Genomic DNA, 15,526 nt, shown 5'->3' on the forward strand with positions numbered 1-15,526 from the left:
GATAGAAAAGGTGTTTTTTTTTAAATGAAATGACATAATAATAACCGCCCGACACAATGGAAACTTCAGCCCAACCAGACGGCTTGATTGTGTACTGTAGGGAGGAATGTGGGCTGTTGAGCGGCGGATGAAGCAGCTCAATTGTACGCTGGAATGTCAGCTATTGAGTCTTTGGACTCGGCGATGGGGAGGTCTTAAAACCTTTTTTGTTATACATCCAGGATTCAGAAAGGTCCTGTACAGATGACAGAGTATAGATCCAGGAGGACCATTAACGCTGGAACCACCAAGGAGGTCATTTCTTTACCTACAGCAGCGACAGCGATGGAACTTCCATTTGATGAAGCACCTACACTACCATTCATAACTTTAGAGTCACTTAAAAATGTCCTTATTTTTGATAAAAAAACATTTTTTTTTAAATTAAATGAATGATATATCCAGTGTAGACATAGTTAATGTGGTAAATGACTATTTTAGCTGGAAATGGCTAATTTTTAATGGAATACCTCCATAGGGGTACAGAGGAACATTTCCAGCAACCATCACTCCTGTGTTCTAATGCTACATTGTGTTAGCTAATGCTGTTGAAAGACTCATTGATGATTAGAAAACCCTTGTGCAGTTATGTTAGAACATGGATAAAAGTGGGAGTTTAATGGAAAACATGGAATTGTCTGGATGACCCCAAACTTTTGAACAGTTGTGTAGGTCAACTTTTCCTCCTTTAGAGCAACTTTAACTATTATTAGAGCAACTTTAACTAATATAAAGCAACTTTAAATAATGTAGAGCAGCTTCAATTCTTACTTTTGGTCACGTTGGCCGTTTTAATCTTCAGTTTTGCACTTAAATATGTAAATATTCGATTCCATTTGCTATATTATACAAAAAAATATAGTTTGAGACGATAAAATGAACTTGAATGAAATGTTATTTTGCATTTTTTGGATTAAAACTGATCATTTTGTTCCCTAATCATGTGTCGATGGTGGTAATAATAGTCTGTGGAGCCAGTATTTCTAAACACCGTGTGCACATCAGCATTCACATTTGTCTTTGTGTTTGCATGTGGTTACTTGTGTTTACTTGTGTGTCTGTTTTCCAGCCACTCGATTTGTTTAGGCTGATGCCAAAGACAATCAGGCTGAATAAAGAGCCACAGTAGTTCCCCTCCATTGCTTCTGGCCTCCAAACAGTAAAAAAAACCCAAAAGTGGCAAAATTTTCCGTGACACCAAACAACGGTCATTTTACTCGACTTATTATTCCAGGAGAGCGGGCAGCGCCGTAATTTCCTATTTAATTAAGCATTTATTTGGCCGGACAGTAAATTGTCAGATCGAGTTTTTGGAGCTGATTTTTTTTTTTGTACGCAGCCTCCCACAAATCAGCTGTCAGTCACACTGTGTAGACAGCTGTGTCCAAGGGCAGATTTCACCACCAGAAACCCAAACAATGCGTCTTTCCGGTGAGAATCTCTGCCAGCAAACGGGCAGAAGTGAGTTTGGGCGGCATGTGTTTGTCTGCAGGTCACGGAGAGGAGTGGTAGGGTGGATTCACAGCCCGAAATAATGAAAATAAACGCACAAAACAAGAGCAGAACTGACAGCTTTCTCTGCAAAATGTTTCTAGCATTCCTCATGACAACAAACTATCCAGTAAACAGATTCAGTGATGAGTCAAACAGAGGCAGCGGATGTGTTTACAAGTTCAGAATTAACTGCAGAGACCTAAAATCTAATTCCGGTTTGACCCAGATTCTAAAAAGTTTTCAAGTTTGAAACCTTGCAGCTGCTTTTGTGACTAATACGTTTTCTTTTTGGGACATTAGAACCTGTTTTCTGTTCTCATAATAACAGAAAATGAGCTCAGAATGACATGAATTTTGTCCTAAATGACTCGAAAATTATGCCAAAGACACAAAAATTATCCAAATGACAAGAAAACATCCAAGTTGACATAAAACCTGTTGAAAGTGACAAGAAAATGGTCCAAAATGGGTCAGATTGCCCAAAAATGATGTAAATTAACTGAAGATTAGCAAAATGACACAAAATTAATCAACGATGCTTCAAAAATTATTAAAAATGATCCCAAAGATACAAACATGATCCAAAGTGATAAGAAAAGATCCAAGTTGACAAAAAACTTGTTGAAAATGACAAGAAAATTGTCCAAAATGTGTTGGAATTTAATAGGGCTGGACCCAAATGTCCGAATATCCGTTCGCTACGGCGGTATCCGAATATTAATTTAATTAGTGAAAAAAAAGGTTCTGAACAGAAAATAGACTCAGTGTTTAGACTGACACCTGGATGGATGTAAAACTGATCTGGTGTCGCCTTTTCCCAGAACTCAGATGGCTCAAAAAAACTGTTCAAAATGACAAAAACTTGTCCCAATTGTCTTAACCTCTTAAGCCCAGTCGGCCCACAGGTGGGCCGAAGAAATCCCGGAAGTAATACACACAGTAAAAAAAGTAGTAAAACAGGACAACTGTGTTTACTTTCAATTGTTGATCAAAGTTTATACTCTAATGGTCACAAAATAAGCTCGGATGTGCATTTTAGTGCAAACGTTAGTATTTACAGATGATTTTAAACCTTGATGGTGTGAAATCCCCGGATTTCACACCATCTATGCCAACTATGCCAACAATCATTGTTGGCATAGTGTTATCCTCTGTCAAATAGGGGGGGAAATCAAGGCGAGAATAGAAATTTCACATTTCTCTGGTTTATTCCAATTTACTCAGGCATAGTGACAGACACAACATTTTTTACACCAGGAATACATTCTCTGAAGTCCCTAGATGTCCAAGGACACCAAGAACATGCATATGAACTTTTTTATAGTTGAGTAATTCTTCATTTACTTTGGGTATGTCTTTTTAGGCTTTTTTTTCTGAAAACATGGCCAGGGCTTAAGAGGTTAAAATTTGAAAAAAAATGACTACAAACTTATAAAATGAGAATTTCAGTTCATTTCAACCTCATACATTCAGCATTAATATGGCTTTTCAACTCTTTATATACCTGCTGTTAATAGATTAACCGATTAATGATATATTAACCTATTAGGAAAAAGATGGTCGTGCATGTCAGAAAGTGTGTTCTGGATCAGCTGCAGTACCTGCTTGTTCCACCAGGTGGAGCCTCTAACTCTACATTCGTTAAAGTTGTTGTATTATTGTTGAAACCACTCAAAAACCTCCAAACCAAGTCGATACATTCAAGGTCCAGGTTCAGACAGTTCAATCTGGATCGTAAAAGCATCGACGTTGTTGTAATCTTTGGTTTTTAAGCCATGAAACTGGTAAAAGTACTAAAGTTTGAGCCTCGTCTCTGCTAACGGGGATGTGTCTGGTGTATAAAGGGGCTGTGGGAAGACGTTTGGGGTTTCACTTTGTCGTTGTGAAGCTGCAGACGGTAAACACAGATGCTTCGGACTGTTCAAACACGCCGACACAAAGAGCTCCGGACAGAAAGACGACGACCAGAGTCAGGGAGTTTCTGAGCCGGTTTAAATGTGAACACAGACGAAACCTTGGGGGAGTCGAGTGCAAAGAAAGAGAAAGTTTTGGCGGGGATAAAAACAAACACAGCAGACGGGAAGATAGATTGAAATGTCACGTCAACACTTCAAGACGAGCTGAGAAGTTCTCTTGTCTTGACGAAGACCTCGGAGGCGCCGACATTTCGCCTGGAGCTCTCCATCAATCAAAGTCGTATTATCGCTGCAGAACGCCGCCGAGGTCTCCGGGCCAAATATTGCATCATATTACATTTGAGTGTCTGAACCACCCAACCAAGGCGGCATCCAAACGGCTGCATTCGGAGCTTCATTTCCCGACAAATGGGGCCAATTCTGTGGCTTTTGGCGTTCAATCACACCAAACAGCGGAGAGGAGGGAGCGTGTTGTTCGTTTGGACCGTTTCATGTAAAATGTAAAAACTGGGCCCAGAGCTGTTTTCTTTACAGCTCCATGCACATTTTTAATGCTGTACTGGACGTGTAAATGGACCGTTTCTGTCCAACTGATCTTGTGTCATTTTGTTTAGAGTTTTAGAACTCGGATGTGATTTTTTTTTTTGAAGTAAAAACTAGTCAGATTACATACAAGTTGTCTAAAATCATCCCAAATTTCTCAATATTTGTCAAAAATGGAGAAAACAAACTGTTCAAAAGACAAAAGACGTCCAAAGTTCCACTAATTTGTCCAAAATGTCTTAAAATTTGTCCCAAAAATTCAAAAAAAATTCTTATTTCCCCAAAGTGTTCAAAAGGACCTGAAATTTGTCCAAAATGACTTGAAAACTGTCCAAAATTGTTCAAATTTTGATTGTCTTCAGACTGAGACACCTTTTATTATTCATAAAATGTTCAAAAGGACTTGAAATTTTGTCCAAAATGACTCAAAACTGTGACACCTGGAAGGATGTAAAATTGATCTAGTGTCAATTTTTAACAAAAATCCATTAAAAAGGAGTCAAATGACATGAAAGTTGTCCATAATCGAATAAAACTTGTCCCTACTATTTCAAAATTTGGATGTAATGACAAAAAACGGCCCAAACTTTAAACAAATTGTTTAAAATTCCATGAAAATCGTCAAAAAAATGCCTGGAAATGGTTGAAATCACTCAAAACAATTCTTCAAAATGGCTTGTCTTTGGTTTGACACCTGGACGGACGTGAAACTGAAGTTCACAGAGTTTCTTGGACCTGAGAGTGACATTTGATCGTCTGCATCGACTTTTAACTAGACTATTGATCCCTGCGTCTCCGGCTTTGACTCGTTTCATGACTCGACAGTCCTGACCGGAGGATTAAATCAGGATTTGCATGTCCTGACTTTGAACTCTTGAATTTGGACGGAGCTTCAAAGTGTCGACTCGATATTTTACCGTCTTCGGTTGAAAACACGCGAGTCTTGAATGGATTTTTAATCATTTAAATGCGTCTTTGTAAACATCTTGCTGTTTTGTTCGTACTCTTTGTGCTGTTCCTCTAAATGTTCATCATTACAGAACAGACGCTGAGTTTCTTCATGTCTAGACAGCAGTGTTGTGTTTCAGTTGATCTTGTTAGTCCTAATCTTTCCCCGTCACTAAACGCCGTCTCTTTCCTCCAGCTAATGCCTTCCTTTTCTTTCCTTTTCTTTTTTTTTCACTTGTCTCCTACTGTTTTCTGCCTTTTAGCCTCTTGTTTGTGTGACAGGAGCTCAGTGTTGGTGAAACAGAGGAGGAAACCTTAAGTAAAGCTTTGGGGGTTTGGTTGTTTAGTTTCTGTGGAGGCAGCTGCAGAGTTCAAGGTCGGAGGCCATGGGAGCATGTGTGCTTCTGTTTCTGTTTAGTCTTCAAAATGTCTGACAAGGGCCGAGGACCAAAGACAAACCGGCCGAGACTCGTCCTGAATACACAAACCTGATATTATGTCTGAGAACTGAAACCTTTTCCCACAAGTTTGACTCCAGCTGGTGTCAAAAAACCAACCAGAACCTCCTCAGAACATCTGGTTCTTCATTTCCAGTAACTTCAATGATCAGAGTTCTACCTTCATAGAGGAGGGTCCAGATTTATCACTTTTTAATGGACTTTTTCCATCATTTCTGAGCCTCAGAACTTCATCAGTCCAGCAGATAGAACCATGACATTTAGGAGGAGAAACACATCTGAGTTCTGATAAAAACTGACACCAGATCAGTTTTAATCCATCCAGGCGTCGCACATTTACACATTTACATCTACTCCAGTCGACAGATCTAAATTTTCGATTTATTTTCAACAGATATGAGAAATTTTGGGCAATTTTCAGGTTATTTTGAAAAAAAAATGTAGTCATTATTGACATTTTCAACAACTTTAACCCTTTAACCCTTTAAGCTTCAGTCAATTCCAGCCGTTTTCAGTACAAAAAATCGCTAATATTCTATTTTTAAATTAAAAAAATTACGAAAAATACGGGGAATATTGGACGGGCATCGCGAGGTGCATTTCCTTGAAAACGACCGATTCGGGGATTTTATACCGACTTCAGGACATGTTTTGGACAAAATAGTTTCCTGGCTTGTGTCGTCTGATGTAAAAGGTTGGATTATGGCCGTTTTTTGTGGAATCTTTTTTTTTGTGTGTAATAATGAACCCGGAAATGTGAGTCGCGCTGTGTACGTTGAAGCCGTGTACAGAGAACGGATGGATGAATATTTGTTTTTGTTGGACAAATGTGTTTTTCTCACCCGCTGTGGTAATCACATCTGAAAGTGGTTTATACCGGCGGATTCATGAGAATCTAAGCTTTCCATCGGCGTATAGTGTTTGTATAATTGGGTTTGCACCCGTCGGACATTCTTGAAATTCCTATGCAAATTAGTAGGTGTACCGCCGGCGGTACACCTACGACGCACTGAAGCGTAAAGGGTTAATGTCTTTTTGGGGCAATATTCACATCATTTTGAACAGTTTGAGTAATTTTTGACAAATTCTGAGAAGTTTAGGATCTGGTGTCAGTTTTTACCAGAACTCAAACATGTTTTTCATCAGTCAAAAAAATAACATACAGGACATGAACGTTTTTCCAAATTTCATGGAAACTGTCCTAAATTTCTCACAATTTGTCCAAAATTACTTGGTGTTCAAAATGATGTGAATATTGCACCAAAAAGACGTGAAAGTTGTTAAAAATGTCAATACTGCAGGGATGAGAATTTTCCGCGGATCTGTGGAATTCCGTGGATTTTATCATTGCCAGGGTCATTCTTGTAAATCGTCTAAATTCGAGGAGAAAATTTTTTTGGGGGTGAGGTATGTTTATGGTCGGCGAGTCGTAATATCGAACGGCTGCTAATATCCACTGCGCTGAATGCTAGCCGCTACTCAGTGAGAGCCATGCACAGTACTGTAATCGAATCACCATGAAGTGTAGAGTCCAGGGATGGGAATTTTCGGCGGATCTGCCGATTTCATTTGAAGTTTGAACACTTTATTGTCGCTGATACTCCCGCGAGATGGTAACGACATTAATGATAGCTTGTTAACGATGATTGTAAACGGCCCAGCGATTGGAAGTCGCTGCGCTGCCGCACACATATCTCTTCTTCTCTCTCCCCCCCGGTCAACAATTTTCCACTGGAATCAGAACTTGCCGATCCCATCCCTGATACTGAGTCCATTTTTTTTCAAAATGGCCTGAAAGTTTTCCAAAACGACTCATCTGTTGAAAATAAATTGATAGATGTAAAAGTAATTTGCCCGCAGCTTTTTACAGAACTACAATATGGATTTTGTCCATCAAAATTGGTCCAGAGTGACTCGAAAATTGTCCAGAATTGGTCAAATTTTGGTCAGCTCTGTGTGATGCCTGGATGGATGTAAACTGATCTGGAGTCAGTTTTTACCAGAACTCAGATGTGTTTCTCCTCTTAAATGTCATGGTTCTATCTGCTGGACTGATGAAGTTCTGAGGCTCAGAAATGATGGAAAAAGTCCATTTAAAGGTGATAAATCTGGACCCTCCTCAATGGATGAAGGTAGAACTCTGATCATTGAAGTTACTGCAGATGATTCTGAGAACTTTTTCCAGGTTTGGTTGATCTTCCTGCTGATCCTAGAGGTTAAAATGTTGCAGATTTCTCCTCAGCTCGCTACTAAAACCTCCTGCTGCTCTCTGAAGATGGAAGTGGTCTGAACCTGCGGTGGATTGGCAGGAAAACCAAAGTTTCTCCTGTGATCAGATCTTCAAACTTGGCCTCTGGTATCATGTTGGTAGAAACTGTGCAGGAGAACAAACTGCAGGTTGGAGAAGTTTTTCCGACTCCGGGCTGATTCCCTGAGGAGTGTTTTCTGAAAACACGACTTTTCTCGGCGTTCTTTTTGCTACGTAGTTTTTCCTCCTCCAGCCCAGTTCTGACACATCTCGGTGACCTTTTGGGTAAATTTCTGGGAAAGTTTCTGCAGACATTGACGCTCCCTCGAGGGTGAATTCTGACTACTTCAGAAATCGTTAGTTTGAATTTTTCACCAACATGTTCTTCAGATTTCATCCAGAGGCATCGACCTGCAGCAGAAACTGTAGACATAATGACAGGATTAAACCATTTCTATCATATTTTTAGTCAACAAAGCTCCACTTTAGTCATTTTACATCTATTTGCATGAATTTTGTGACTCGTTTTAATCATCTTTCATATTTCTTACGCCTTTTTACAGTAATTTTTGTCAATTTGTTGTCATTTTACACCTTTTTTATGGTGGTTTTGCAGCCATTTGTCTTCATTTTGTGTCTTTTCAATCAGTTTCCTTGCTCTTTTGTCATTTTGCATCTGTTTTGGTGTGTTTCGCGGCCTTGTTTTTAATCTTCTTCCATTTTTTCATGTCTTTTTGCAATAACTGTTTATTGGTTGCCTTTTTGATCTCTCTATTGGTTGTTTTTTGTCTGTTTTTGTTCATTTTTGTGTATTCTCAATCAGTCCAACATCTTCAGACATTGTGTGCATCTTTTTATCAGTTCTCTGGCCTTTTTTGGGGTCATTTTGCATCTTCTTTTAGTTGTTTTGTGAGTATTTGCAGTAAGCAGCAGTTTGTGTTCATTTTGTCTCTGTTTTTAGTCACCTTGCATGTTTTTATGCCTTTCTGTACTAATTTTGTCATTTTTTTTCATTTTATGCCTCTTTTGCAGTTTTGTAGCTGTTTGTTCTCATTTTGCGTGTTTTTTTTAAAAATCAGTTCTCTTGCTTTTTAGTCATTTTTCATCTATTTTGGTGCGTTTTGTGTCTCTTTTTAGTCATCTTGCACAATTTTGCACCCTTTTGCTTTTATTTTGAGTCTATTTTTTGCTATACTGTGCCTCTTGTAAAGCTGTTTTGCCACAATTTGTATTAATTTTGCATCTTTTCATAGCTCTTTGGTGTATATTTGCAGTAATGTAGGGTTTACCAAAAAGCCCAACAGGACAAATTCTCCAAATATATTCAGTTTACCGCCACAGAGGAAGAAAGAAACCAGAAAATATTCAAATTTAAGATGCTGAAATCACAGAATTTAGACCTTTTTTTGTTAAATTATTGCTCAAAATAATCATGGATTTTCAAAAATAGTTGGATGTTAATTTAATAATTGACGATTCATTGATTAATCGTTGCAGCTCAACATGTTTGCAGTGAGTTTGATCTGCAGTAAAGATCCATCCAGATGAAGGTTTAACGTTACAGAAATGAACGGCCTGATGCTCATGTTTCTGCTTCATGTGTAAGTCCAGATCGAGTCGTTCTCCTCAGAAAAATCTGCTTCTGGTAAACAAAATCCAAACTTTAGTTAGAAGAGCGCTGATTGATGACGATGATGTTCGGAAATCTGCCGCTGGAGAATCAAATTTTTTTTTCTCTTTGGCTTCCAGATCGTTGACGAAGACGACACTCAGTTCATGACCAACTGTCCTCCGGCGGTGACGGAGAGCACGCCTCGACGACGCACCAGGATCCAGGTTTTATGGACGGCGCCCCCTACTGGGTCCGGCTGCGTCATCCTCAAGTGAGTTTTAATTAAATCCTCCTCATTAAACACCGAGGAGGCTTTTAATAAGCAGGAGAAAGTCTACAAATATCGAAATCTGCTCACAGAAAACCTAAAAGTTGAGTGTTTTCATCACTTTGACACAAACAGTTTCTTCATTTTGTGTCTTTTCAGTCAGTTCTCTTGGTTTTTTTGGTCATTGTCCATGATTTTGTAGTTGTTTTGTGTGTCTTTGCAGCAATTTGTGTTCATTTCGTGTCACTTTTTAGTCATCTTGCATATTTTTGTGCATCTTTTTGGCAGTGATTTTGTCTATTTTTTGTCGTTTTATGCTTCTTTTATGGTTTTCAGAAACTTCTATTCATTTTGTTTGTCTTTTTAGTTTTCTCTTCCTCTTCAGTCATATTGCATCTGTTTTGGTGCATTTTGACTTTAAGTCGTCTTGCATAATTTTCTACCATTTTTCAGTAGTTTTGTCTATTTGTTGCCATTTCCTCCCGTTTTTGCAGTTGTTTTGCAGAAATTTGTGTTAATTTTGTGTCTCTAGTCTTGCATGTTTTTATGCCTTTTTACAGTAATTCTGTTTATTTGTTGTCATTTTATGGCTCTCTAATGGTTGTTTTTCATCTGTTTTTGTTCATTTCGTGTGTCTTTTCAATCAGTTCTCTTGCTGTTTGGTCATTTTGAATCTTTTTGTAGTTGTTTTGGGAGTCTTTGCAGTAGTTCAGCAGCTATTTGGGGTTAATTTTGTGTCAGTTTACAGTCATTTTGCATAATTCTGTCTATTTTTTTGCTATTTTACGATTCTTTTAGTGGTTTTTCGGGTATTTGTGCGTGTCTTTTCGATCAGTTCTCTTGCTTTTTGGTCATTTTGCATCTATTTTGTTGCATTTTGTGACATTTTTTTAATCATCTTGCGTAATTTTCTACTTTTTTCCAGTAATTCTGTCTATTTTTTGCTGTTCTGCACCTCTTTTGTGGTTGTTTTGCAGCAGTTTGCAAAAATAATTCTGAATTTTTGTCTCGTGATTGTTGGTTGTAATTGAGTCGGTCGTGGCTTTTCGGTTTTGTTGAGAAATGCAGAATTTCTTGTATTTTACAGAATCTGTTTGGTGCCGTCAGTTTGGTTTTGACGAGTCTTTAAATGAGAAAGTGAGTAATTTTAGCTCCTCTTTAAGCTCAGATTTGGATCGTTTTCTAGTCACAGATGAGTAGTTCGTGGACTGTCGGAAAGATCACAATCCAGTAGTTTTTTTTTTTAGTTTTTCCAGTTTTCAGCTCTGACAAATGCTGTGATTTAGTTTTTTTTTTTTTAAGATAACATGTTTTTGGGGGATTTAGCATCACTTAAAAGCCTTCGTGATGAATGTTGGTGTAAAATCGACCCCAAAAGTTGAGTAAATGAGTAAAGAATGATGTGAATTTGGTTGTTTTGTGGGCGTTTTACTTGATCCCACCTTCCTCAAAGCCTTGACTGAAACACAAAGGTCGTAGCGGTGGGTGACTTTTGTCTGTGCGACGCTTTTAATGGAAATCATCGGCTGCATAACGGAAAAGAAAAGGCATATGGTGTACTGTGGATAATGGAGAGCGCTAATGGAAAGCCGCTTATAGGTAAAATTAAAAACCGACGGCACGATTTGTCAAGTTATGTAACCCGGCAGCAGCGTTTAAGGCACAAAAAACCTGTTAGTGTGGTGAACACAGACAGTGGTTATTGGTTCTAGGTGGTGAATTGATGCCAGGTGTTTCTGTAGAAGGCCGATGTAAAGTAAAGGGGCAGATGATGGCTGCTGGGGGCAATTAGCGGTGGGACGCAGGTGTGAGTCTAAACTAGGCGTTATTTCAGGAACTCGGTTTATGTGTGAAATCCTCAGAAGGACGTTCGTATCGGATCGCTGTTGTGTCTTTTAAAGGCTCCGTAAAATAGCTGTGAGCTGCTCATACTTTCAGTGGTCGGAGAGGATCCCTATATATTAAGGACAGACAGATGGGCTGAGAAATGCTATGAATATTAATGACAGTTTGGGGATTTAAACATGTAGCCTGACAGTTAAATGTGACCAAAGAGACATTACTGAGAATGCTGGCATTTGTGTTGGCAGTAAAACAGTAAAATTAACCCCTTCATGAGCAGGTTATTTTAAAAACAAGCTGTAAAATCAACTTTCTTTCTTTTCACAGTAACATTAAACATGCAGCAAGATTAGCAAACATTTGAAGCTAACTGAGTCATTGTTGGTAATATTTTCACCAACTACAATATATGTTAACTGATGAGACAGAAGAAGAAAAAGAAGGTTGTGTATGTCAGAAAGAAAGCATTGCATGGATGTAGGGGCACCATGACAAAGCTTCCTGTGGTTGTTATGACCTCCAACCAGACCTCAAGACTAGCTTGAGCACAGTTTCTGTAGTTAAATGATAAATGCACACAAGTCAAGTATAAAATAAAGGACAGGTGGGTTGAGAAATGCTATGAACATTAAAGACAGTAGGGCACAATTTAAGGATCTTAAAGTGTTACCTGACAGTTAAATGTAGCCAAAGAAACATTAATGTGATCGCAGATATATCAGTGTTGGCATGTATGTTAGCTAATTAGAAATATCTGACAGTTTAACAGTAAAATTAACCCCTTCACGAGCAGTTTATCTTAAAAAACGAGCTGTAGAATCAACTTTCTTTCTATATCTAATAACAGAAACAGGACATTAAACATGCAGCAAGATTAGCAAACACTTGAAGCTCGTTGTTTAATTGTTAATATTTCAACAGACTAAAATGAATATTAACCGATAAGGCAGAAGAAGAAGGTCGTGCACATCAGAAAGAAAGCATAACCTGGGTTTAGCTACCAACAGGCACCATCTATGAGTGTTAATGATCTCCGAGCAGACCTCAGGACTAGCATGAGCCTACATCCATACACTGGGCTTGGTTACATTAGCCTGTTAGCTAAAGGAATACTGTCCTACAGCTCTTCTTCAGTATGTGAGCTCTGGCCAGAGACCATTAAGCATCATGGAAGTCTTTGTCATGGTTTGATTCATCAGTAACACAGACTGAGCATGTAGCTGGATATGCTGCTGCATGTTTCTCTGGGATGTAGAAACACTGTCCTACTAGATATCAGCATGTTGAAACATCTCAGTTCAGGTTGGAGGTCATTAACCACCACAGAAGTCTTTGTCATGGTGCCCGAGGTTAGCTAAACTCCCACAGTGCTCTCACTTGCCAACATGAACTGTAGTCTGAGTGACACCTCCTCTGGTCTCTACAGTATTAAACAGTACCCAGACCCCTTGTATACTGGAGATCCTTGGTTTATAACGTCCTCAACCTTTTGTTGTTATGTTGGAACTGGTTACGTGGAACTAGTTGATGAGCGGAGCGGACAAATGTGTCCTCATGTGGCGCTATAAGACGGCTTTGTTTATATTTACCAGTTGTACTCCACCTTGGATTGTGCTACATTCGCTAACTTTTTGGCCTTCATTAGGGCTCCCAAGCATAAATCAAACTCAACCGATGAAGTTCTGACTTATGGCGAAAATCGACTTTTGTCGGGCCGTAGGAATAGAACTCCGATGTAAGTCAAAGTCCCGTCTGTATACTGGGCATCATCGTTTTACGACATCCTTGACCTATGACATTTCATCATTATGTGGGAGCTGGTTAGGTAGGTCTAGCAGAGCAGACAAATTCGTCACACAGCACTTTATAAGACAGATTTGTTTACATTTTTTGGTTGCATGCCATCATGGATTGTGCTACATTCGCTAACTTTTTGCCCTTCATTATGGCTCCCAAGTGTAACTCAGACTTTACTGTTGAAGTTCTGACTTGTGGCGAAAATCGACTTATGTCGGGCTGTAGGAATGGAACTCTGACCTAAGTCGAGACCCCCCATAAAATGATTTTACCACAGTGTTAGCATCGGTGAGTGACAGAGGTACTTATGTACATACGTGAGTTCTGACCTACGGTGAAAATTCACTTACATCGCGCCGTAGGGACGAGACTCTAATGTAAGTCAAAGTCCCATCTGTATACTGGGCATCTTCATTTTACGACGTCCTCAAACTATGGCAGTTCATCGTTATGTTGGAGCTGGTTAGGTCGAACTAATTGGCTAGCAGAGCAGACAAGCACTTTATAAGACGGCTTTGTTTATATTCTCTGGTTGTACTCCACCTTGAATTGTACTACATTCGCTAACTTTTTGCCCTTCATTATGGCTCCCAAGCATGAATCAGACTTTACTGATGAAGTTCTGTCTTGTGGCGAAAATCGACTTTTGTCGGGTCGTAGGAATGTAACTCTGACCTAAGTCCAGAGCCCCCATAAAATGGTTTTACCACAGTGTTAGCATCGGTGAGTGACATTGGTACTTATGTACATATGTGATTTCTGACCTACAGTGAAAATTGACTTACATCGCGCCGTAGGGACGAGACTCCGATGTAAGTCGAGACCCCTGTGTATAATGATTTTAACCAGTGCCAATCGGAATAACGATACAGAAAGCTGCACCGTACAACCTGACAGTGACTCGTTTTATAAATTATAACCCTGGAAGTGTGGACCTGTGTTGTTGAGCTGGTCATCAGTGCTCTGCAGTTCCAAGCTGGAAATGCTCATGGTATGTCTTCTAGCATACAGAAAGCACCCTATGGACATGCTAACGAGGTGAAAGTCTTGATTTTCACTGGAGGGGATCTTTAAAAATAAATGCACTTCACAGTAATTTATGATTAAGTTATGTGCACCGCCTCACCTCAGCAGGTTGTTTTATATGTACAGCAGCTATAATCACATCCAGAATTGAACATTTCTGCTCCCAGAGTTTGCCCTCGCCTTGGTTTTGTTTGTCGTCAAACGCAGATTGATTGAACACAGCGAGCTCCCTGTTCAGCCCCTGGACTAGAAAAACTCATGTCATGATGAACACATTAATTCTTAATGTTGTTCTTAAAAAAGTCACAGGCTGCCGTGGAACTGAAATTGTCAGGAAGGGAAACCAAGATGGAAAACAAGGATTGATTTTTACGCGGTTTCGGCCTCCACCAACGAGCTAACGGATAGCTGCTACCATTAATACGTAATGAAGTGTAATTCAGAAAACAAATTACATGTAGACAGTGAGTTATGGCGGCGTGAAGCCAAATGGAGAATACAAATGACAAACAGGTGTTTGAAGTTTGAAGTGAACACGCGTCTGGAAACGTCTTTTCCATCTCCTCATCCGACGTCCCGGAGGGAATAACCTCCCTGACATGCATCTCTTCCTGCGCCAAGCGAGGTGCTACGACTTGCCCTTACCTCCGCTGTGTACTCACAGCTGTTGCTTTTAATTTATCTGCTGCTGCTGTCTGACAGATGGCACGTAGCCACCCCAGTGTTTGCCAGTTCAATAAATCCAGCCCCGCGTGGTGCAGCATCTGCTATGCAAATTCACCTCGTATTACTGTCACTTTTGTCTGTCAGCGGGCAAAATAGAGATTTAGCATTACCTCATCACTTTGTCTTCTTCTGCAGCCGTCTGATGTTGCAACTTTCCCGTCACTTCGTCTTTGTTGAGATGCTTTTGCATCAGGGTAGAGCTATAAACTTCACTTTTGTGCAATCCAGCATCGAGAAAAATAGTAAGAACGTGCAACATTTTCCGTAAAATACTTAACCCTTTAAGCTTCAGTCAATTCCAGCCGTTTTCAGTACAAAAAATCGCTAATATTCTATTTGTAAATAAAAACAAATGACGAAAAATACAGGGAATATTGGACGCACATCGCGAGGTGCATTTCCTTGAAAACGACCGATTCGTGGATTTTATACCGACTTCAGGACATGTTTTGGACAAAATAGTTTACTGGCTTGTGTCATCTGGATGTAAAAGGTTGGATTATGGCCGTTTTTTGTGGAATCTTTTTTTCTGTGTGTAATAATGAACCCGGAAATGTGAGTCGCGCTGTGTGCTTTGAAGCCGTGTATAGAGAACGGATGGATGGATAT

The 15,526-nt window shown here is 39.4% G+C and overlaps 1 protein-coding gene across 1 annotated transcript in view; it reads left to right on the forward strand.

The window, feature by feature from the left end:
* LOC110966569 (spondin-1-like) overlaps positions 1–15,526 on the forward strand; it is a 142,399-nt gene that overhangs the window by 15,697 nt on the left and 111,176 nt on the right. The window contains 1 exon segment of the mRNA XM_051951858.1: positions 9,396–9,529. Within this exon segment, the coding sequence (XP_051807818.1) occupies positions 9,396–9,529 (134 nt within the window).

This window comes from Acanthochromis polyacanthus, chromosome 8 (assembly GCF_021347895.1).
Source record: "Acanthochromis polyacanthus isolate Apoly-LR-REF ecotype Palm Island chromosome 8, KAUST_Apoly_ChrSc, whole genome shotgun sequence".
Classification (NCBI taxonomy): Eukaryota; Metazoa; Chordata; class Actinopteri; family Pomacentridae; genus Acanthochromis; species Acanthochromis polyacanthus.